General features: G+C 42.1%; 2 protein-coding genes across 2 annotated transcripts; one reads left to right on the forward strand and one right to left on the reverse strand.

The window, feature by feature from the left end:
• LOC110437626 lies at window positions 4583-5467 on the forward strand. Its single transcript, XM_021466116.1, has one exon. It carries the CDS (start codon window positions 4583-4585, stop codon window positions 5465-5467), a length of 885 nt encoding a protein of 294 aa, XP_021321791.1.
• LOC8069705 (casein kinase 1-like protein HD16) lies at window positions 16091-21047 on the reverse strand. Its single transcript, XM_021446467.1, has 16 exons — window positions 20223-21047; window positions 19849-19962; window positions 19676-19749; window positions 19498-19567; window positions 19353-19408; window positions 19210-19281; window positions 19010-19104; window positions 18814-18880; window positions 18173-18302; window positions 17875-18093; window positions 17653-17795; window positions 17379-17553; window positions 17162-17252; window positions 16931-17088; window positions 16640-16828; window positions 16091-16555 (listed from the first exon to the last, which is right to left on the reverse strand). The coding sequence occupies exons 1-16, from the start codon at window positions 20892-20894 to the stop codon at window positions 16496-16498; spliced, it is 2385 nt and encodes a 794-aa protein (XP_021302142.1). The 5' UTR covers window positions 20895-21047; the 3' UTR covers window positions 16091-16495.

A 24863-nucleotide genomic window follows, 5' to 3' on the forward strand; every position in this document is an offset into this window, starting at 1 on the left:
GATTGTCCTTAATTAAAATCACACCCTTTTTTAGATACCACAAAAATATTTTTATTTTTGTAGGAATTTTAATTTGCCAAATATCTTGTGACATTCTCACGCCATTGTTAATTAACGCAGCATACATGGATTTGACAGAGAAACTTCTTGATGAATGTAACGCCCAAATAAAAACATCCCTTTGTTCATGTAAGTTCACATCTTGTAAGGAGACAACAATTTTGAGCCAATCCCTTAGGTTCATACCCACTAAATTTTGGCGAAAAGAAATATTTAGTGGGGATGAGTTAAGTATTTGTGCCACATAGTCTTGTTACAATATTGAACAACGATGGAATTCTATATTTTAGTGGTTTGCTTCCCAACCAAGTGTCTAACCAGAATCGGGTTTGCGACCCGTCTTTCACTTTGAACGAACCAAAACCCCTGAAGGTATCTTTTACATTCATCAAGCCTTTCCAAAAGTGAGAGTCTGTTGGTTTTTTAATGCAGCTCCCTAGAATCTTATCTTTTGTGTATTTATTCCTCAAAAGTTCTTGCCACATGCCGTCCTCATTTAACAATTTAGATAGCCATTTACTCAACAAGCATTTGTTTTGTATGTCCAAATTTTGTATACCTCAACCACCTTGTATTTTTGGTTGGCACAAAATTTCCCATTTGGTTAATCTATATTTACGCTTGCATTGGTCATTTTGCCAATAGAATCTTGATCTATAACAGTTGATTTTTTCTAACACTCCTCTTGGGAGTTCAAAAAAAGACATCATAAACATAGGTACACTAGTAAGTACTGAGTACCTATGTTTATGATGTCCCCCAACCAAGTGACATTTTACCTTTCCAACCAAGACTATTTTACCTTTCCACCCACTGAGACTCTTTTCAATTCTGTTCTCAATCGTTTGTCAATCTTTATTATTTAGTTTTCTAGTATTCATGGGTAGACCAAGATAGCAAAATGGGAAACTCCCAACTTTACATCCGAACAGCTGCCAATAGTACACTTCATGGTCTCTTGCTTTCCCAAAACAAAAGATTTCACTTTTGTGAAAATTTATTTTGAGCCCTGATAGTTGTTCGAAAGTACTAAGTATCAATTTCATATTTATCGCTTTCTCAACATCATGACTCGTAAAGATGACTGTGTCATCCGCATACTGGAGGATGGACAAGCCATCTTAAATAAGATGAGTAATAACACCTTCAACTCGCCCTGCTTCCTTTCCTCTAGCAATCAGTATGCCCAGCATGTCTACCACTATATTAAATAGTATTGGCGACATTGGGTCACCCTGCCATAAGCCTTTTCTTGTTTGAAAGTATGAACCTAGTTGGTCCTTAACCTTAATATTAACATTTCCCCCTTGTGTGAAGTGCTCCACCCATTTGCACCATTTTTGTGAAACCCTTTCATCCTTAGTGTTTGTTGTAGAAAACTCTATTTTACCTTGTCATAAGCATTTTGTTGGCGACGCTTATTATATAAAAATAAATATCTTTTTATAAATAAAAATAAATAGAAAAATAGGGATTTGATCTAATCTTTCCACGAGTTTTGGTATATATGCTGTTTTGTTTTCACGTATGACCCGTGGAAAAGTGCAAAAGATACAAGAAATGCGCAATGCAAGAATTCGTATTTAGAAAAGACGCAAACCAACTCCAATAGAGAAAAGCCTACAAAAGATGAACTGGACCCATCCGTAACCACGAGGAGGATCAGGGCCCAGAGCACAACCGACCACGCGAAGGTGGTGGCCAGGGGGGCCCACCCAGGTTGCGGGCGCAACCCTGGTGGCGGTTCCCCGGCCCCACCTTCTTCTGGCGGTTGCATGGCGGCATGCATAGGACGGTTTCACCTACTACTATATTTAGATCCCGCAAACCGTCCTAGTTGAGCTATAAATAGATGGCTCCCCTCTCATTTGTAACACACACCATCATTTGGAGCAACACACCTCACATTCTACACTTGTTCTCTTTAGTTTAGTACTAGTAGTAGAGCAAGGCAAAGCTAGCAAGGAGAGCTTGTCTCCTTGGAGGATCAAGAGTGTCTTGGTATGAATACAATTATGCCTTCCTCCATGAGCAAGTTCTTATATTCTTTATACAGTTATGCTTTTGATCTAGAGTATAGTCTTGTTCATATCATGATCATAGTTTATGAGCTAGTTCATAGTTCTAGCTCTATGTTCTTGATATGTTCATCACAGTTCTTCATCGTTCATCAAGTTAATATGAATAGAGGAAGAACTAGGGATGAGATAATGGTTCTCTGGGCTGTAATGGTCACCCTTAGCCGAGCCTGTCAATCCGAAGGGTTGGGGTCCCAGGAGGCTAGGGGGTGTTTCCAAGTACACGGGCATGGTGCTCGGGTATGCGGAGACCCGAGGATATGCGGGTATCCCACGGGCAGAGGGGTAGGTGGCAGGGTGGTGACAGCCCTATCATCCTTCGTATTCCCCCACGTTCGGATATTTGGTAGGAGTCATGTAAAGTCTCTATTTGCTGGCAGACCAGCTATGGAGATCTCCCCAGTATCTCAGACTTAGCCCTAACTTGTTCTTATTAGCTAGATGACCTGCTAACAGATCTATTGTATAACTTGTATACGACCATGCCTGCTCACGTAATTGTTCTTTTATTCTTTGTTTTCCCTTTATTCCTTGAGGTTGCTCCGATGTGTGTCCGCTATCAAATAGACTACATATTTACCCCGGTTTATACTATGTCTACCATGCATTTCAATAAGTAATCATGTTTATAACCAAAGCTAGATGCGTTCACAATGCCTTCCTATGGGAAATTATAAATACGACACCCCTAAATACTCATGGGTTGAAATACTACAATGATAGTTCTGTGCGCTTGCAGAGTAATTTATTCCTATAACTGAGCTATCGATTGGCGTACCTAAGTACCTTTACTTAAGATTGTAATCCTTGTGCACCCACACGGCGCCGGGCCACAGCTTTGCATATCGTAAGTAAGGATGGTTAGGAAGGCCAATCTGGCAGTTCTAATCATCAGTACCAGACTGCACTGCCTAGGCCAGCGCCGCCTTGGTTTATCTTTCTGAAGTGATGGTGGTTAGGATATGCCAAGAACATTTCTAGTGTTATTATTAAGGATGGACTAAAACTCTATCTTTAATAGTTTTGCTAAGAAACGCCAACAAGCTTTTCTAGCGCCGTTGCCGGGGAAGGCAATTGAAAATGCAAAAACATCTAACATTGGCATAAACATTGATTACATAATAAGCATTGGTAGCCATAGTTTAAACAGGTTAATTTTGCTGTTTTCTTCCTCCTTTTAATATGGAACGAAAACAGGATAGTGTATGAGCGGTTTCAACCTGTCGGAAAATTTCACCGATAATCCAGAAGGACACCTAAGGAAGAAGAACAAGAAGGAATTTGTTTCTTCCTCTGCTACTTCTCCGACAGAAGAACCGGTCACTTCCGCACCATCCACTTCAATCGTCATGGCCAAGTCACTCCACGAGTTCCACCACCGCTGTTGCCAACGTGCCCGTTGGGCCCGCTGTCAATATCAGAACCGGAAACTTTGAACTCCGCACTGGACTGCTGACAATGGTGCAGGCGAACCAATTCTGTGGCTCGCCAAGTGAGGACGCGAACGCACACCTGCAGAACTTCCTTGAGCTGTGCGAAACCATCATCATTATGTCGCACCTGATAGCGTCAAGCTCTGTTTGTTTCCTTTCTCCCTCTCGGGGAAAGTGAAGCAATGGTTCTATCAAAGTAAGGAAGCAGTCGACACATGGAACAAATGCGCCGCAGCGTTCCTTGCCAAGTTCTTCCCCATGAGCAAAACAAATGCTCTTAGGGGAAAGATATCAAACTTCCAGCAATCTTCACTCGAGTCCATTCCTGAGGCTTGGGAAAGGCTCTAGGAATATATCTAGGCTTGCCCTCACCACGGAATGGAAGGATGGCTCGTGCTGCAAAACTTCTATGAAGGCCTCACGGCCATGTGCAAGGGGCACGTCGATGCCGCAGCTGGAGGTGCATTCCTCTCCCTTACCATCACTGAGGCCACAGCCCTCATCGAGAAGATGGTGGCTAACCAGAGTTGGGGAGAGGGACGCAAGACACAAAAGGGCATGCATACCGTTAAGGAGACAGATTTGCTTGCCGCAAAAATAGACATACTCATGAAGAGGTTGGAAGGACGTGTCACCGATCTAGCTACCGGCACTGTCCGGGCCATAGACTCACACATGACGTGTGAGGACTGTGGAAATGTTGGCCACATGGGGAACAATTGTCCTAAAACCTAGGAAGATGCTGCATTCATCAACAACGGGTTTCGCCAACAACAACAGCAAGGTAACGGGTGGAACAACCAAAATCGCCACCAAGGTAATTCCTCATTTAACTCAGGCTTTAGTTCTTCCCAGCCTTCGCTTAAAGATCTTGTTCTTGGTCAGGCCAAGATAAATGAAAACCTTGTTAAAAAGCTTTCCTTTAATGATAAAATGTTTGAAAACATAAACACCAAGCTTGATGGCCTGACCACCTCGTTTAAAGAACAAGCGTCTTTCAATAAAAGAGTAATGTCTCAGATAGATCAGGTTGCTTCTGCTACTAAGTCTGCTGCTGGTGTTGAAAATGTTAGTTCGGTGACCACGAGAGGGGGTAAGACCACTCGTGATCCACCAAACCCTAACCATGGTACAGCTAAGACTCCGCGTCAACAAGAACAAACATCTGCTGAGCCGGTTGATCCTCAAGACGAATCATCAGATGAGGAACCGACTCCAGAAGTTTATGGGGACACCACGATGCTTCCTTTCCCCACCAGGTGGAGGAAGAAGAAGGACGGAGAAGAGCAATTTCTCCGCTTTGTGGAAATGGTCGAGAAGACAAACGTCAGCGTCCCGCTGATGGATGTCTTGCACATACCATCCTATGCTAAGTTTATCAAGGATATCATCAACAACAAGCGACCATTACCCTCCGCAGAAGTCGTCAAGCTGATAGAAGAGTGTAGCGCAGCTATACTCAACCATCTACCTGAGAAGAAGCAAGATCCTGGGTGCCCCACAATTACATGCTCAATAGGCACCCAACATTTTGATCATGCCTTATGTGATCTTGGGGCGAGTGTGAGCGTCATGCCGAAATCAGTCTTTGATAGGCTAAACTTCACCAACTTGGAACCAACCAACATGACACTCCAGTTAGCGGACTCGTCAGTTCGGTACCCAACAAGGATTGCCCCAGACATCCCAGTCAAGATCAGAGGATATTACGTCCCCGTGGATTTTGTGGTGTTAAATATGGAACTCACCAAGGAGACACCACTAATCCTGGGAAGGCCATTCTTGAGCACGGCAAAAGCAAAATTGATGTGGGAGCCGGAGAAATTCGCTTCAACATTAATGGCCAAGAAGAGAAGTTCAAATTCAGGCCACGCCGTCAAGAATCCTGCAACATGATACGCATCCGCTACGGGCCAAATCATCCCCAAGGCATCAGGGAATTTGAGATCCAGCCCCAACTTCTGAAAAACTTATCAAAAATATCAAAACAAAAGCCGGAGCCAAAGCAAAAGGCGGCTCCTAAAAAGAATAAAAAGGAGCAGAAAAAGAAAGAAGCTCCCGAAAAGAAAAAGAGGGACGAAGTCCCCAAACCCTCACAAAAGAAGACAGTGTGGAAGGTAAAAGAAAAAGTTGAACAAACCGCCACACTGCCCAAGGTGATCCACCTAGAATGGAAGCCCAAGAAGGTCCAACCATCTCCTCCCAAGACGGATGAGCCATCATCAAGCAAACAATGATGGGAGAAAAGTCCGGCTCCACGGACTATAAAGATGAGCCCTTGCCGAAGGTAAATCGGTATTTATCCCTTTTGTTTTCTAATAAATATTTTTAATAAATCTTATCCATCACATGTCTCTCAATATATATATATAATAAAGATGGAGGCACGCTGATGGAAGTTAGGTAAAGAAAAGGTAAAAGTTTATCTTTGTTTTCTTTTGAATAAATAAAATAAAATGCCTTGCTGCATTTATGATATGACCATAGTGCCCCCATGTTTCATGTTGTTTGAATTCAAAATCCTTCATGATCATGGAAAATATTTTATCATAAATGCAAGATAGTGTGAATTTTGAATTCTTTCCTCTTTTCACACACACTATTACTCTGATACGCTGCGAATCAAAATTGATCGTAAGTGGGATTGAAATCCACTCTGTCCAGAAAGAACTTGCCAAAAAGACAGGGGCTGACTGGTGGGACCCAGGGTGCGGGCGCAACCAGTTGCGGGCGCAACCCTGGCCCGACCAATTAGGCCCAATCTTTTTTGAAAAGTTTCCTTTTTGTTCAAATATCAATTCCCCGCCTACGATCAAGTTTGTTTCTGTTTTTATGACCTCGGTAGAACCTATTTAAACAGCCCATGGCTCTCTCTTCTCTTCACACCAAGACTCTCTCTCCTCCCTTGTACAAAAGTTTGCTAAGCTCTCCCATTCCCAAGTGCTAATCATGGCTAGCTACGCCCTCTCGCTGATCAACGCACCCAAGACCGTAGCAAACCTAGATATAGCACCCTACCAAGAGAATTCTTCTCGGGAGAAAGTCTGTCAGGAAAAGAGAAATCATTTGGCCGCCCTACCAGCAAACCACAAAGCACCCATCAACAGTGCTGCAAACATAACCGATGTTGCCCGTTCCACCACAAATAACATAGAGCGCAAGAAGAAAAATCCTAGTGGTGAAGGATCTAGCAGTCGTGCTGGTAGCCGGAAGGCTGGCAAATCCAAGGAGGCCGAATCCTCCAGTGCTCTCCCTAGGATTTGGAGGCATTTGCCCCGGCCATCCATCAAGTGTCGTGCAGGACAGTACGAGAGCAGCGATGAGGAGGATGATCCTAGTATCCTCGCTGATCTTAAATCCGAGCAAGCTAGCCTTCGCTCTGTCCTAAGGGTTTTAGAAGACGACCTAGAAGAGAAGCATACTGAGATTAGGAACCTCAGCGACGATATCAATAGGTTTCGTTTCAGATTCAACAATAAGCTGAGGAAGGTCACTGAAAACCTAGGTGTTGGTCGCCTCGTGGAAAAATCTTTAGACCACATCTGCTGCACGCTTCTCTTTGTTTAGGCACAAGCATGATCTTCTTTGTTGCTTAATTTATTTCCCTTCAATAATGTAATGTGCCTTTTCAAAAGTTATCAATAATATTTCTGAGTTATCATGAGCACTTGTTTTCTTTATATATTATGACTAACCATGACAAAGAAGAAAACAAGTGTGGGGGAGGCAATCTTTGAGAACTCGGTTTGCACAACCTTCTCCCCCTTCTAAAAAGTTTTTCGAAAATAAAATATTTAAAATATCGTTACCTTCAAACTCCATTTAACATGTCTCCTAGTTTCAAATTTGCTTTGCATATGGTTTAATGCTTGCTAATATCCTTGAGGTTATGAACACTTGTAGTAGGGACCCCACTTTATCTAAGTAATTGACATATGTGATATAGTAGGATGACATGATTCTTGCTAAGTTCTTACAAAGTACTTGGGATTTATTTTATCAAAAACAAAAGTTACACATGGCAAGTTTCCTTTAATGGTTTTAAGCTTTCACCTACCAACGCCAAATATACTTTGATCATGATGAAACCTTCAGTCATATGCTGCTTGTAGTATGTTGAGCTTTGTCAAATTGTTGTGACCCAAGCGAGATTATGGTCTTACGCCCATGATTAGAGATTCACTTACAACCACCAAATAAAGCCGACTCTTACACTAAGAAGTCGCGCACAACATGCACCCTTGCATCCACCAAAAATTTTGCCAACTCTTATTCTGAGAGTTGTGCCTTAGCTTTCCACCAAATAAAAATGCCAAACTCTCATGCTGAGATTTGCGCATCCCTAAATTCACTCCTTACTTTTTGTCCTCGTGACATCTCTTTAAAATTCTCTGATTCCATTCATCAAGACATATGGGCTATAGTTGAAAAAAATCAAAGAAAAAAAAACCAAAGAGGCATAGATGGGAAAGAAAGAAAAAAAATCAAACGTCCCCGTCATGAAAAAAAAGAAAAGAGGGAAAAATATACACAAGATAGAGCCCATATGTTTTCCTCTCTCTCTCTTTTATCCTTCAAAATAAAAGAGAGTCATGATGCAGAAAGGTGTGACCAAAATATTTAGAATTAGGATTTCCATCAATTCCACAAACAATTTCCACACACTTGCACAATCTCAATCAAGGCGTAAGGCTTGTATCTCCTGGTGGTCCGGTTTTTGACTTCGCAACATATGTGCTGCAAGTATGCCCACCTTTTATACCTACTCAAAAATCCAGATAAAGCTTTTAGAGGTAGGAAGATCGTAAGAAGGCATCAATCTTCTATGCCTTGGTAAGGAACCACTTACACATATGAGCGATTTGAGAGAATCATTCAAGGAATCACAAGCCATGTTTTTACTTCAAAAACATACAACAAACCCAAGTGTCTTAAGTAAGAGCAAAGTCAAGAGGACTTGAATCCAGGCTGTTCCATATTTCAATCACCAAAGATTTATGTGGTAGACACTTTGAAGTTCACAAACCCAGGTGAAGCTTGGAATAACCTGTATGCAGGCTCTTTGACAAGGATGATGAACCCATTTGGTCCTAAGTGCCTTCACTCGAGGACGAGCAAAAGACCAAGTGTGGGGGAGTTGTTGGCGACGCTTATTATATAAAAATAAATATCTTTTTATAAATAAAAATAAATAGAAAAATAGGGATTTGATCTAATCTTTCCACGAGTTTTCGTATATATGCTATTTTTAGGTATGACACGTGGAAAAGTGCAAAAGATACAAGAAATGCGCAATGCAAGAATTCGTATTTAGAAAAGACGCAAACCAACTCCAATAGAGAAAAGCCCACAAAAGATGAACTGGACCCATCCGTAACCACGAGGAGGATCAGGGCCCAGAGCACAACTGACCACGCGAAGGTGGTGGCTAGGGGGGCCACCCAGGTTGCGGGTGCAACCAGGTGCGGACGCAACCCTGGTGGCGGTTCCCCGGCCCCACCTTCTTCTGGCGGTTGCATGGCGGCATGCATAGGACGGTTTCACCTACTACTATATTTAGATCCCGCAAACCGTCCTAGTTGAGCTATAAATAGATGGCTCCCCTCTCATTTGTAACACACACCATCATTTGGAGCAACACACCTCACATTCTACACTTGTTCTCTTTAGTTTAGTACTAGTAGTAGAGCAAGGCAAAGCTAGCAAGGAGAGCTTGTCTCCTTGGAGGATCAAGAGTGTCTTGGTATGAATACAATTATGCCTTCCTCCATGAGCAAGTTCTTATATTCTTTATACAATTATGCTTTTGATCTAGAGTATACTCTTGTTCATATCATGATCATAGTTTATGAGCTAGTTCATAGTTCTAGCTCTATGTTCTTGATATGTTCATCACAGTTCTTCATCGTTCATCAAGTTAATATGAATAGAGGAAGAACTAGGGATGAGATAATGGTTCTCTGGGCTGTAATGGTCACCCTTAGCCGAGCCTATCAATCCGAAGGGTTGGGGTCCCGAGAGGCTAGGGGGTGTTTCCAAGTACACAGGCATGGTGCTCGGGTATGCGGACACCCGAGGATATGCGTGGGATGGATATGCGGGTATCCCACGGGCAGAGGGGTAGGTGGCAGGGTGGTGACAGCCCTGTCATCCTTCGTATTCCCCCACGTTCGAATATTCGGTAGGAGTCATGTAAAGTCTCTATTTGCTGGCAGACCAGCTATGGAGATCTCCCCAGTATCTCAGACTTAGCTCTAACTTGTTCTTATTAGCTAGATGACCTGCTAAGTATAACTTGTATACGATCATGCCTGCTCGCGTAGTTGTTCTTTTATTCTTTGTTTTCCCTTTATTCCTTGAGGTTGCTCCGATGTGTGTCTGCTATCAAATCAACTACATATTTACCCCTGTTTATACTATGTCTACCATGCATTTCAATAAGTAATCACGTTTATAACCAAAGCTAGATGCGTTCACAATGCCTTCCTACGGGAAATTATAAATACGACACCCCTGAATACTCACGGGTTGAAATGCTACAATGATAGTTCTGTGCGCTTGCAGAGTAATTTATTCCTATAACTGAGCTATCGATTGGCGTACCTAAGTACCTTTACTTAAGATTGTAATCCTTGTGCACCCACATGGCGCCGGGCCACAGCTTTGCATATCGTAAGTAAGGATGGTTAGGAAGGCCAATCTGGCAATTCTAATTATCAGTACCAGACTGCACTGCCTAGGCCAGCGCCGTAAAAGGCCTTGGTTTATCTTTCTGAAGTGATGGTGGTTAGGATATGCCAAGAACGTTTCTAGTGTTATTATTAAGGATGGACTAAAAGTCTATCTTTAATAGTTTCGCTAAGAAACACCAACACCTTTTCAAAATCAATTTTAAAAATAACCCCATCCTGTTTGTTTGAGTGAAGTTCATGTATTATTTCATGGAGTATTATTGCACCCTCCATGATATTTCTACCAGGAAGAAAGGTTGTTTGTGTTGGGCTAATAATCTTCTGGGCTATGGTAGATAGTCTATTAGTTGACGCTTTGATGAATATTTTGAAAGATACATTCAACAAACATATTGACCTATATTGTTGAATCACTTTTGCATCCTTCTATTTAGGTAATAAAATTATTGTTCCAAAGTTAAGACTGTTTAGTGGCAAGGATCCATGATGAAAATATATGAACAAATCCATCAAATCATCTTTAATTAAATTCCAGAAGACCTGATAAAACTCTAAATGGAAACCATCTGGTCCTGGTGCCTGATTATGTTCCATTTGGAAGATTGCAGTCTTCACTTCATCTTGTGTAAACTCAGCTGTTAATAACTCATTTTCTAGTGCTGAGACCTGAGGAATATCCTCGGTATGTGACTCATCCAAAATAATTGACAGAATGGAATATTTATCTCATAACCAAGGAAGATGAGCGGACATAGGAAATCAGGAGACGAGTGAAACGTCATGGAATAAACACTCAGAGGAGAAACTCCCATCATCATGAATGAATAAACGCTCACAAGAGAAACTCATGTCATCATGAATGAATAAATTCAGTAACTCACGTCATTAGGATTAGAAACTCCTATAATTCCTGAAACTCTTATTTTAATCAAGTGTTAATAGGAGAAACTCCTGCTCTTACTCGACTTAAGTGGCAAAACAAATATCACATTCGAGGCATAGCATACACAGCTTGACTCTCACATCTAGTCACATGTAGTATGGTGTTAGACCATCACATGCACATTATTTATGCGGCCCTTACAATTATTTGATATATTAAATATTTCATAGGCAAACCCAGAATATATCTAACAATGGAAGGCACCAGGATGTCTATTTCCTTCTTATTCTCTCACCCCCAGCATCTGCAACATACTGGCTTTCCTCTCTTTCGCATCTTGATAAACGAGATTGGGATGTTGTAGTGCAGCATGTGCACGGTCTCTAGGCTCTCCACAGTACTGCATTGCAACAAAGAGATGCTATAACCGGCATGCATGTCCCATGGTTTTCTAGGGAGAAGAGAGTGCAACCAATATTGTCCATTTATACCTAATGTTGTGAACGCATCTCATCGTGTCATGGTGTGAAAGCAAGTTTGTTGTGAACTCGTCTTGGCAATGCCAGTAGGTTTGGCTTTTGCAGTGAGAAGGCTTTACAACTCACAAGGGACACGACTTTGTATAGATCTCAAGGTCTACATAGTGCATTAGACAAAGCTTCGGAGCAAGTCACAATGTCTAGATATACTTCACCTGAGAGAATTGAGGTGCACTATGTGAAAAAGCGTTAAATTCACACCCCCTATGCAGACGCCACCACATACGCGCAGCTGCAGTAGTAACACTACAGATGCATTGTACTCATGGGCATCTGTAGTAACTAGCGGGCGGGGTCGCCGGTCCTGCAAGATCAACACAAATCTGTAATAAGTTGTTATTACAGACACGTGTGTTGTTTCTTGAGTCTGAGGTAGCAGGTCAAAATCTACGGACGTGTCTACTGTATAAGCATCGGTAGTAACATTACCTATTGAAGACGCCTTGGTAGTTGTAGACATGAGTTCCTTAGGCACGTCTACAATATCCTAGGTGCTTTAGCTAGCCTCATGCGCATGAAGAGCGAGGGTATTGGAGTCAATAAATGGATGTCTCAGCGGGCTCTTGCGTGGCTCTCGTGGTGGTGGCATGTACCATCGTCGCACGTAACACAGGCCTCTGGCTATGAGCCTCACAGGAAGAGAGTTGGCAAGTGGGGGCACATTCTGCTACTATCGTTAGGGGGTGCTCTGCTATGGCAGGTGACAGGCCAGAGGGGCTAGCTATATTGCTATTGTATGTAGCTAGGTAAGCTCAGGATCAAGTCTAGCTAACTAACTAGCTCATTCCTCTCTACAGTGTGCTCAATCTTGTGCTTTGACCGTGCTTCGCCATCTCTCAAGCAGCTGCAGGGGATCGTCGATGGCGTGCTCACCTCTCCTCGCTGCTCTCGTCTTTGGCCTAGTGTTCTCTGGCTTGTGCTCTTCTCTCTATGAGCAGTGTGGTGAGCTTGTGTGAAATTATGATGAATGATTGCAATGTGAAACCAATAGTCTACTGAGATGTATGTTGCTTATATTCTTCCATTTTCTATATTTTTTGTAGACAATGGAGGATCGATGCTACTGGATATATGTTAAGAACCGTACTTCTGATGAGTACTTGGAAGGACTTGATAATTTCATAGCTATTGCAAAGGAGGACATGAGGAATGGAGATAAGACATCTATGTTGTGCCCATGTGTTGACGGTAAGAATGGTAAGCAGTTCATGAACAAGTGGACAGTCTAGGGCCACCTAATTCTTTAAGGATTCATGGATGACTACATATGTTGGAACAAACATGGAGAAGAAGAAGGTGTCAATAATGTAGATGGTGAGGAAAGACTTCATGCCAGGGCAATGAGGAAGCACCACCCTTTGGCAATAAGGAACTATTGATGATGATATAGCAGATTACTGCTAGCCCTATCCCTACGGTTGAGACTCTAAAGGAGCTCATGGTGCATGATGCTATTGACAATGATGAGTTGAGTGGTGGAGAGTTGAAGAAGCTAAAACATTTGTTGGTAGATATGAAGACATCATTCCATGCAAGTTGCAGTAAGAGGTATACGAGGTTGTCAGGAACATTGAAGCTTCTCCAACTGAAGGCACGAAATCACTAGATATATTGACAAGGGCTTCAAAGAATTACTATAAGCGCTCATTGATATATTTCCTGAGGGGAATCAGATTCCCCGATCTACATTTGAGGCCAAGAAGATTGTTTGTCCGATAGGATTGAAGTTCAAGAAATTCATGATTGCAAGAATGACTGCATCATGTTTCATGGTGAAAATGTAGAGGAGGAATATTTCCCCAAGTGTGGGACCTCTCGTTACAAGCAAATAACAGACAAGGGTGATGATGGCGAGGAGATGTGTCATAAAGTTCCTAGGAAGGTTTGCTGGTACTTCCCTATAATTCCATGTGTAAAATGTTTGTTTGCAACCTCTAAGGATGCACAACTCTTGTCATGGCACTCGGATGGGTAGATGGTGGACGATTACATACGACACCCAACATATGGTATTCAGTGGTGTTTCATTGATGACATGCATAAAACTTTCTCTGATGAGCCAAGGAATCTTTGGTTTGGACTCTGCACAGATGGCATGAACCCATTCAGTAACATGAGTCGCTCACAAAGTGTGTGGCCTGTGCTGTTAACTATCTACAACCTTCCCCTATGGCTATGTAACAAGAGGATGTACATGATGATGTCACTTCTCATATCTGGCCCACACCAACCAGATAGTAACATCGACGTGTATTTGAGGCCGCTTGTTGATTATTTGAAAAAACTCTGGGTAGGGAAGGGTATCGAGGTGTACGATGGGTAGTTGATCGAGTTGTATTAGACAATGAAGACAGGTGGTCGAAGAGGGTCAAGGGCTCAGGTGGTCAGTGCCCCGCTGCGTATATCGTACTTTGGGATTCTATGTGACATCTAAAACTGGTGCGCAACATGCGGGCAAAGAGCGACCCATGGTTTGCAGAATACTTGTTGCATGTCAATGGAGGATCTAAGGAGACGACTGTTGATGATGAAATCCATCTTTGTCATGATATATGCGTATCACACACCTAGAATATAGTGACCTTGATACTCTAATTGACTACATATTCGCTAACCTCAATGCGAATATGTCAAGCAAAGATTATATCACCTCTTGAGCGATCTTATCTATGGGAAACAATTGAGTTGATATGATTAATATGAAGATGATAGGTTGTTTCCACGGGGATGAGATGGTGTACCATAGCTTTGACTGTGCAGTAGATGATCCACACAACTACTACCCTGAGGAATTCCTTAACACTTTGACACCCAATGGTCTACCTCCACATATGTTGAAGCTAAAGATTGGTTGTCCAGTCATATTGCCTAGGAACACTGACCCCACGAACGAACTTTGTAATGGTACTAGTCTTATCATATGAGGGTTTTAAAAAATACCATAGACACAAAAATTGTGTTGGGACAACACAGTGGAAAGCGAGTTTTTGTGCCTTACATACCCTTATGCCCATCGGATGATGAGATATTCCCTTTCCAATTTAAGTGAAAGCAGTTTTCTATTCGGCTTAACTTTGCGATGACCGTTAACAAGGCGCAAGGACCAGTGTTCTCGCATGGCCAATTGTATGTAGCGCTATCAAGAGCTACGGTAAGATCGAACAATAGGATCCTAGCCGTGTCGGCTATTGACAAGGACATGAACAAGAGAAAAGGGAAAGGGAAGGGGAAGAAGAAACCGACAAAGGATATATTCACAATGAATACCGAATATAAAGATGTTCTAACTCTATGAAAGAGATAATGCACCACACATCGATACATATATTTTTTAGGATAATCAATAGTACTTTATCTTTAAAAATTAACAAGCAACAAATATGCATGATACTTCTAACTACAGCTTGAGCCATCTGCATGCTTCAGCTGCAAGAAATCAGGCGTCGCATCTTGGACTTGAAAAATCTTCTGGATCATCTTTGATTGGTGACCAGGTGCAGCATGGTGTCCATGCAAAGCACATAATTCTCCTGGTCGAACTATTAAGAGTATAGATTCTTAGTTGTACAATATATTGTAAAATATGTATTGTGAAACACAAACTTGTTATAATTAAGGTGAATGCAAGCTTATCTTTCGCGTATCGTGGTCATGAAGTGATGCAATAGATTCTTACATTATGGTCAATTTTAGTTGATGTTTGTTTCACAATTTAGAGTTATATTTTAACTACCTATATTTTTTGAAGACATGTAATATTAATTGGAACATCACAATTGCAGTATCTATTTTAGGTAATAATATAATATAGCAGACACTCATACGTATATTATCATGGTATTATATGTTCTCCTTGCAACGCACAACCATTTACCTAGTATATTCATATAAACTGAGGAGCTGCATCCAGGGTTTTATGATCCCTTTTGTTCAGTAATAGTGCATGAATGCCCAGCTTCCTGTATGCAATTCCTAAGTCAACCCCACCCACCCTCATCATAGCTTGTTCGCTTGTCTTATAAGCCATACTTTTTTCCGCTAGCTAACAGTATTTTTCTCTCATAATAAATCAGTGAACAGTATTTTTAGCGACTTTTTAGACCAACGAACATACAAGAGTTTTCTTTTGAGTAAAAAAACATACAAGAGTTGAAGTGACTACTCTTACAAGGGTGTGAAACCACAATAATTCTTTTATTTTACATGGGCAGAATCATGGTACGAGGGTTATAAAGATGTAATTGTCCAGACCAAACAAAAAGAGAATATATATCCAATGTTTTCCTAAACGCTAAACAATAAACAGTCAGCCACTTGTTGTTTAGTCATTATTCAAGCTAAATAGTCCATTAAATAGGCTAAACGGCCAATTAAACATACTAAATGGATGATTAAATGGAAACAATATATCACTATGTGGCGTTTACATGACGTTTAAACGGTCTAAACGGCTGTTTAGATGAACAGTGACTATACCTCATGATAATAGATTAACAGTCAGGCAGGGGCCTTTTGAGGCCCTGACACAACTACGCTGGAGTTCGGTTATACTGATCAAGTGTACACATCTGGAAAAGACTTACACTGCTAATGTCCACTAAATTAATAATTAATACGAACTGCAAAACATTTACTATACTGTCCATGCTAGTCTATAATCAAGAACGATAGCAGACGCCTTCACAACACAAGACTCACAGGGTACCAGTAACACTGAGCCACATTCAGAACTCGCCCGCACATAGGAGCTGCTACAGTGAACTAGCTACATCAAAAGATGGTGCTGACAGGATTCCACGTGAAAAGATTCCTAGGATACAGTACGACCGTAGCATACTGATGCTAGGTAGAGATTCATAGACCATTTCTCCTGCAATGAAACAAGAGTGCAATTTGTCAGAACCAGCGGTCAGTTGCCATAAGATACTGAATGAGGTACTGCAGGATTGTTAACCTTCACATGTTGACAAGGGAAATCAAGTGTCCTCAGTGTCTCTTGGGTTTGATCTCTAGGTCGCCTCCATGGTACACTTAAAACAAAGGCTGCCTGATCCCAAGTTGCAGTAGCTGCGGTTATCCGGTAACCAGTGGCCCACCTTTTATGAATTCTCTCACTGGGATACAAGAAATCCAGTTCAACAACCTAGAAAGTAAATGACAATAGCTCAATAAGAAATATATCACACTTAACCTAACTGTAAAAATAAATGCTGAGAAGGGATTGATGAAGTGGAAAAAATGCTACCTGATGAGAAAACCCAGCATTACAAGACATGACAACAACCCATCTACTTCCAGCAGTTGCCATGGAAGTTACATAGAAACCATCTTGCCATTTCTTCTTTATCCAGTCGTAGGGGAAAGTATCACTAACTTTGTAGGATTGTCGTGTGTAGGCTATGCCTGGATAGATATAACTATAGTCACAAGAATATTTCATATACTAAGACACTACTGCAAGCTTTAGCTGCTTTACCTTTAGACATCACTACCACCGAGCTGCCATTGTTTGCCCCAGCAAGCGCAGTTATATAGTAGCCACTCTCCCATTGCTCCATTATCCATTCCTTCACATGGAAACAAACCACCATTTGATTTGGCAATGTACAGAATAGCCTACTTAGTAACTTTACTTGACAAAGTGATTATCTTGTAAAAGCTACATAGAATGAACCAAGGTGAAGATCACTCACTTTGTGAAGGAAATGTGGTGTAAGCTCATAAACTTGGGAAGTGAAACCAGTTCCAGCATCCATGATTATAGCCCAGAGATTGGAACAAGATGTTATGCAACTGATAAACAGTCCATCGTCATACCCTTTTTGAATGTGCTGTACAAGCCTTGAATCTGCAACATTGTAGTGGTACCTGCAGTACCCAGTGAATTTGTTGAATTACTTTGGCCCAGCCACAAAGACACATGATATGATAGCAATTAACTAAACTTCAGGTCTTATAAGAGTGTACCTTTGTTTCATAGGTCGTCTGCTATTATAGACACTTATCCACTGTGTTGCAGGCTTTCCCATCCTGATCTTCTTCTTTGGTTGTTCATTTGCCTCTTCCTCTATCAATAAGCGGCCTCTCTTTTGGCCAACTTGATGTATAAGCTTTAGAGAGGATGCAAAGGGGATTAGACAAAACCAAAATAATGTTTTTCAAAATGACAGATGCAAAATATGAACATACCTTCTGAGCACCATCAGTGTTAATTGGTCTGACATCTGGATTTGGACCTACTACACTATCAAAAAACGATACACATTTTGCATAGTTGGGTTCCTTATCAAACTTCAAATTGACCACATAGTCTACAAACTCTTTGAAGGGCTTTGGGCAAAAGCAACAGAGAGATTTTGAAGAGGTAGCCATTTTCCGCTTGCAGACAAGGAAGCCATTCTTTTTATCCTGTAGATGCAAAATAAACATCAAGTACACATATACATCACTAAAACCAATAAAATTGGCTGGAGGATCCATATTTTACCAGATAACCTTGCCAAGGTAGACGTCCCCGTAGAAGAAAGACTAACGTGTATGCTAGAGATTCTAAATCATCCCTCCTGCTACCTGTTCTCCCAAGATGTGCATGAACACTAGCATAGCGAACTGTTCCCCTGAAACAGCGGCAGTAACAATGTAACATAACAGTAATAGTACCTCCTTCAGTTGATTCAACTATGAGAAGCATAAGGACCATGGGTTTACTAGCTACTGTGACAATATGTCGAGTGTACCATCTCAACAGAGACTAAGAGACTGATTCCATGTCCAGTGAAAGAATGGCTACTACCACACATGCCAATCAGGACCATTTCACCAGTAGTGAATAGGTAAGTTCATTGCAGCAAGATTCTGAAAAAGAGTAAAATACTGTACTGATTCTATAAGGCTAAGGAAACATGCAAGCTCGCAAGCACAGGGAGAGAATAAATGGAAGACAGCAATGATTCGCTGAAAAGTGAAAATCGTTAACAGCAGTGGTAATTTCTGGTGTAATGGCTGGATTCAGGAGTGGAAACAGCAAATGGACAGGAAATGTGACAGGATAATCAACATCATCATTTAAGTGCTAGCCTGCTACAGGTAATGCAAGTGATGCCTATCATAAAAGCTTCATCTGGTCACCTGAAAACATCTGGTCGCTGATCATATTTAACATGTTGCCCTGTTGCACTTTCCTTCCACTTCGTAGCTGCCATCAGAAGATCCAATAAAACAAAATTATTTACATGCCATAAACTGTTGTCTACATACAGAACAGACAAATTCAAATCATTGTAGACGCTGCCGGTTGAGTGATAAAAAAAGTAAATTAACTTACCTAAGCCAAGATCAACAAGGAAGAGTTTCTTTTCTTCAGGTGTCCCAGGAGTCCCTAGCAAGAAGTTTTCTGGTTTGACATCACCATGAACATACCTGAAATCCCAAACTTTTTTATTTTAAAATTTTTGCCAGTGGATGAAAGAAATGCATACAGAATAAGGATCTACGAGGAAAGAATAATCGGTGGTGTTAACTGACCCTTTTGAATGCATTTTCTCAAGTATGGAGATTGATTCAATAGCAATACAAGCAACCATCTCAGACGACATTCTGCTAACAAAGGAATGACGTTAATGGTAAACTAAAAGTCAATATCAAGTGGACTCAAAACTGTGACTCACGTGTGAGAGGTATTATTCCAGACATCCAAAAGACTGGGTCCGAGCATATCCATAACCTGAATTTTTAAGACCAAATTAACTAGTACCTAAAAACGAACAGAAATAAAGAAGCTAATACTTCAACAGTCCAAAGCAAGTGTTATACCATAACAAAGTAATCCCCTTGGCGTCCTTTGTAGTGGACTCGGGGAATCCCATGAATGCCACCGACGGCGCTAAATGTGCAATAACCATGAAAACCGATCAGCTACCCATAAGTTGAATGATCTCCGAAAGACTTGCACCTTCTCATACCCAAATCATAAGATCATAGATTCACTTACTTGTAAACTTCCCACTCATAAGGAGGGCCATAGTGACATCCTTTACTGGTCTTATGCTCAAACTTCAGTGCCACCTAAGATAGAAAGGAAGACGGCTTACTCTCCGGTGCTAATACAGAACACAATTCCAGCTTTCCAAGTCGACTGGTACTAAAGAAACAATCCTCTATTACCTCAACAGCACCTGGACCAGTAGCTGACATGCGGCGGCCAACATATACTTGTCCAAAACTACCTTTCCCAAGCTTCTTCTCGACTCTATACATTGGTGAACTATCCACCTGGACCTGTATTTAATTTATAGAACAAGCAGGCAAAGATTAAATCAAAATCATCTGGAAGTGGAATGATCGGAAGCAAACTAAAAGGTAACGCCTTTGCGCAGGAAAAGCATAAAATAGACAGTGGAACCAAAATTTCATAAAATAGACAGTGGAACCAAATAGACAGTGGAACCAAAATAGAAAGTTGAATCATCTTAGAGAGCACAACACAATCGAAGCGCAGCAGGCACAATTAAACATCATACGAACTACGAAGAGCTCACCGTGTCAGGGATAGGGACAGGGACAGGGGGGCTGTCCTCGTCATTGCCTATGTCGGTGCTGTCCTCGTCGTCGTCGTCCATCCCACGCTCCCTGTTCTCGTCGTCGCCGCCTTTCCCCTCGACGACCTCCACGAGTCTGATCTCCTCCCGCTCCCTCTGTCCCGCCCACGTCACCCTCCGTTTCTTCTCCGCCGGCGGTGGTGCCGGTGCCGGTGCTGGTGCCGGTGCCGGTTCCGGTGCTGCCGCCGCCGCCGCCGCCGCCGCCGGACTCCCCTGCGCCTCTTGGACCCTTCGCGTTGCGCTACGCAGCACAGGCATCCTCAACTTCTCCGCCGGCGGTGGTGCCGGTGCCGGTGCTGCCGCCGCCGGACTCCCCTGCGCCTCTCGGGCCCTTCGCGTTGCGCTACGCAGCACAGGCATCCTCGTCAACTTCTCCGCCGGCGGTGGTGCCAGTGCCGGTTCCGGTGCTGCCGCGGCGGCCGCCGGACTCCCCTGCGCTTCTCGGGCCCTTCGTGTTGCGCTACGCAGCACAGGCATCCTCAACCACGGAGCTCGTTTCTTCTCCGCCGGCGGTGGTGCCGGTGCCGGTGCCGGTTCCTGTGCTGCTGCGGCCGCCGCCGGACTCCCCTGCGCCTCTCGGTCCCTTCGCGTTGTGCTACGCAGCACAGGCATCCTCAACCACGGAGCCCCGTGGCCCCGTCCCGCCTCAGCTTACTGCTCCGCCTCCTATTGAGGTTCCTTCCGCCGTCGATTTCAGGAAGTAGCTGAGGAGAGGAGACCTGCTTGGAGTGGCGGCGCGCGGTGGCTGGCAGGCAACGCTAGAGAAAGCCCTGTTTGGAATGGAGAGAGAGCCCTGCTTGGAGTGATGTATACTGGTGAGTGGCTTGTGCGAGGTCATGTGCTGAAATCCTAGGAAGCTCCCTAGCTGGCCGGCCGGTCGTGGTCTTTCCTTCCTCAGCAAGACTTCTCCTTGGATTTTTTTTTCCAATATTTACAGCAGTTAAAAAAACTAGAGGCGGTCCATCTCAGGGCTTGTTTAGTTTGGAGTACGAAAATTTTTTAGATGTTACGTTGAATGTTTGGTAGGATGTTGGAAGACTAGAATCTTGCGGCACATCGAATCTTATGGCAGATGCATTAAACATTAAAATATAGATAAAAAATAACTAATTACACAGTTTATCTTTAATTTGTGATACGAATCTTTTGAGCCGAGTTAGTCCATAATTAGATAATAATTATCAAATAGAAACAGAAGTACGACAATACCTAAACTTTTTTCACCAAGCCAACTAAACAAGGCCTCTATTAAATTTGTCAGTCATTCAATAATGTTTTTTTTCTTCCACAACAAATCAACCATCAGTGTCATGGCTTATTAGCCAAACGCCTCAGCCTTCGTCTCCCTGGCCAACTGGCTACCATGCACTCTGGATTGTGGAGGAGGATCTCTTCCGGCCAGCCGCCCAAACGACGAGTCTAGGGCTTTGTTTAGTTCCAAAATATTTTGTGCTAAATATAAAATTTCTTTGATATTTTGTATTTTGAAAGTAAACATACCTAAAATATTTCGGTCCTAAATTTTATGGAAAATTAAATAGGGACATTAAGGCCTTGTTTAGTTCTGTTTTTTTTTTTTTTGCAAAATGGACATTGTAACACTTTCGTTTGTAATTGACAAATATTGTCCAATAATAGAATAATTAGGCTCAAAAGATTTGTCTCACAAATTATATATAAATTGTGCAATTAGTTATTTTTTATCTATATTTAATGCTTTATACATGTGCCGTAAGATTCGATGTGACAGATAATTAAAAAATTTTGCAAAACTTTTTGGAAAGTAAACATCAAAACCCAAAAAAATTGGTGTTAGAATTTGGTGGGTTGCTCAAGGTTTTGGATTTTAGTTTTTTTTTTACAAAATACTTCATAAACTAAGGCTTGTTTAGATGCGAAAAGATTTTAGATTTCGCTACTGTAGTACTTTCGTTTGTTTGTGGCAAATATTGTCCAATTATGGACTAACTAGGATCAAAAGATTCGTCTCGCGATTTACAGCAGTAGCCCTCGACCGAAGGCAGCGGTGACTCGGTCTTGTTTAGTTACATTTAAAATCTAAAAAAATCAATATTTTTTGTTACATTAAATATTGTGGCGCACATAGAGCATTTAAATATAAATAAAAAAATAACTAATTATATAATTTATCTGTAGTTTACGAGACGAATCTTTTGAATCTAGCTAGTCTATGATTGGACAATAATTGTCAAAAACAAACGAAAATGCTACATCAACTAAATCCAAAAAAAAATCCAATAACTTTTGGATTACATGATTTTGAAGCTATGCACCCTTTTGCCAAAATCATTTAGTCAGAGCTCACGACATTACAGTTCCTCATAAAAAAAGAGACATACACCCTTTTGCCAAGATAAGCATGCAAAGCTCAAATAAGCAGCGCTAGTACTGCATTTCTTCGTTCAAAAATTAATGAAGCAGGAAATATTGAGAAATTAGTACCTGCTAATTTTTTGGTCCAAAATTAATAAAGCAGGAAATGCTGAGAAATTACTACCTGTGGTAAACTCTGGTGTACGCACAGCAGATTCTATCAAACTTCTCCCTCTCCTTCCCTTCTCCTATACTACACCGCCTGTTTCCCTCGAGCGGGGTCTGCTGGAGGGAGCTCCGAAACCCAAGTTTTGGACGCAACGGCGGTGAGCCGCGCGACGTATCGTTTCCGCCTTGCAAATTAAAAATTCCTCCAGCGGGCTCTCGCCTCGGCTTCGCGCCGAAGGGATCGATCGGCGCCACCACTACGATGGCGCGGACGGATGGGCTCGGCTTCGCACTTGGGTGGGATGAAAAGAAAGGGCGTGCTAATTTCGCTGGCAGGTGACAGAGGTAGCGTATGGGTGGGCAGAGATAGCGTGTATGCAGGAGTGGTCATGTCTAGCTGGTCATTGGCTTCAACTTATGTGTCAAATCTACTAAGGCCTTGTTTAGTTCCTGAAAAATTTTGCAAAATTTTTCAGATTTTCCGTCACATCGAATCTTTAGACACATGCATAGAGTATTAAATATAGATGAAAATAAAAATTAATTACATAGTTTGGTCGGAACTGACGAGACGAATCTTTTAAGTCTAGGTAGTTCATGATTGGACAATATTTGTCAAATACAAACGAAAGTGCTACAATGTCTATTTTCCAAAAATTTTTGGAACTAACACTACAAGAAAACCAAACATCAACGACTAGACTCTAACGACCACATATAATATGTGGTCGTCGGATGCCCTTAGCTGGTTTCCTACGGACTTTAGATGTTGCCCGACGACCACAATCTTGGTGGTCGTTGTCCAGACATCGAATGTGGTCGTTATCGCGTGAGCCTTGGCACTTTTTTTATTTTCCCGCACTTTTTTTAGTTTCCCGCGATGGTTTTTGCCTCTGGTTTTCATATACAATGTCTTGTGTTTCATCGCAGTCATTTTTCACGGAGTGAAGTAGGAGGACATGAATTAATAAAAATATATATAAAAAAGTTTAAAGAAGAAGCAAATGGGATCGAACTGGTTACCTCTCGAATAGCCATTGCGAGCTTAACCACTTGGGTGTTTCCACGTTTGACTTAATGTAGGAATGTAGATTATTTTATACACGAAATTTAGAAGTGATATTAAGTTTAATTAAAGCTTGATCTAGTAGCTCCATAAGAACGAAAATCTAAATCAGCTAGTCCTCCACAGCTTCATCCCCACGTCATGGCCATTGCTGCTGACATTGCCCCACCCTAAACTTCAGCCTCATCGACTCCATGATCACGAGTCTGAGCTTCTCGAAGTCGCACTTGCACACCTCCAAGCTATATTCGTGCTCGATATCTCCACCCTAGCTACTAGTAGCGTCTTTCAAGACCCCTGGCCCCCCTCTTCTTCCTTAGCTCCGGCTACCGAGCTGTTAAGCAGAGGCCAAGCCACCGTGACAAGCCAACATGGTGCCGAGTGAGAGCGAGCCGTAAGTACCAAAAGTAGCAAAGAAGATGATGACCGGTTGGTTTAGCTAAATAGTGGGAATTGAGCCTTTTTTTTGTTACTTAAGGTTAGCACAAGAGGCAAACAAAGGGCCCACTTTGGCTCGCCAAATCCACAATCCTCCAACATCGTTTGACTTTCGCGCTCAACTTGCTAAACCCCTAATTCTGCATCGACGTGGTCACACAGACGTCATCGTCCAATGCCAGGCGCCACCCACGGCTCGCTGCCACCCCACTTGTCGTTCAGCGTCGCCCACTGAGGAGCCAGCCATGGCTCGCCGCCATGCGCTAGCGTGGCCCACTGCATGTATGCTCGCCAACAACACCACGAACAACAGAGGGAGGAGTAGAGGAACATGGCACCCGGGCAAACCCCAAGAAGACTAAATTCAATCTTACTCCCTTCGTTCCATTAAAAGTGTCGTTTTTGACTTTTTGAATACTGTGTTTGGCCATTTGTCTTATTAAAAAAATAATATTATAAAATAAATAGTTATTAAAGTATCTCTAATGATAAAATATGTCATAACAAACTAAATAATATTTATACAAAATTTTAGAATAAGACGAATGGTCAAACAAGAAGATCCGGAGTCCAAA

Source organism: Sorghum bicolor, chromosome 8 (assembly GCF_000003195.3).
Source record: "Sorghum bicolor cultivar BTx623 chromosome 8, Sorghum_bicolor_NCBIv3, whole genome shotgun sequence".
Taxonomy (NCBI): Eukaryota; Viridiplantae; Streptophyta; class Magnoliopsida; order Poales; family Poaceae; genus Sorghum; species Sorghum bicolor.

What these genes read in the sequence shown, in the direction of transcription:
- LOC110437626 (XM_021466116.1), top strand. Translation starts at nt 4,583, where the DNA reads ATGTCTCAGATAGATCAGGTTGCTTCTGCTACTAAGTCTGCTGCTGGT.
- LOC8069705 (XM_021446467.1), bottom strand. Translation starts at nt 20,894, where the DNA reads ATGCCTGTGCTGCGTAGCACAACGCGAAGGGACCGAGAGGCGCAGGGG. An exon ending in GAGAAAATGCATTCAAAAGG is followed by an intron (nt 19,105 to 19,209) that starts GTCAGTTAACAC and finishes TTGGGATTTCAG; the next exon opens with GTATGTTCATGGTGATGTCA. An exon ending in CACCACATTTCCTTCACAAA is followed by an intron (nt 17,253 to 17,378) that starts GTGAGTGATCTT and finishes TTCCATGTGAAG; the next exon opens with GAATGGATAATGGAGCAATG.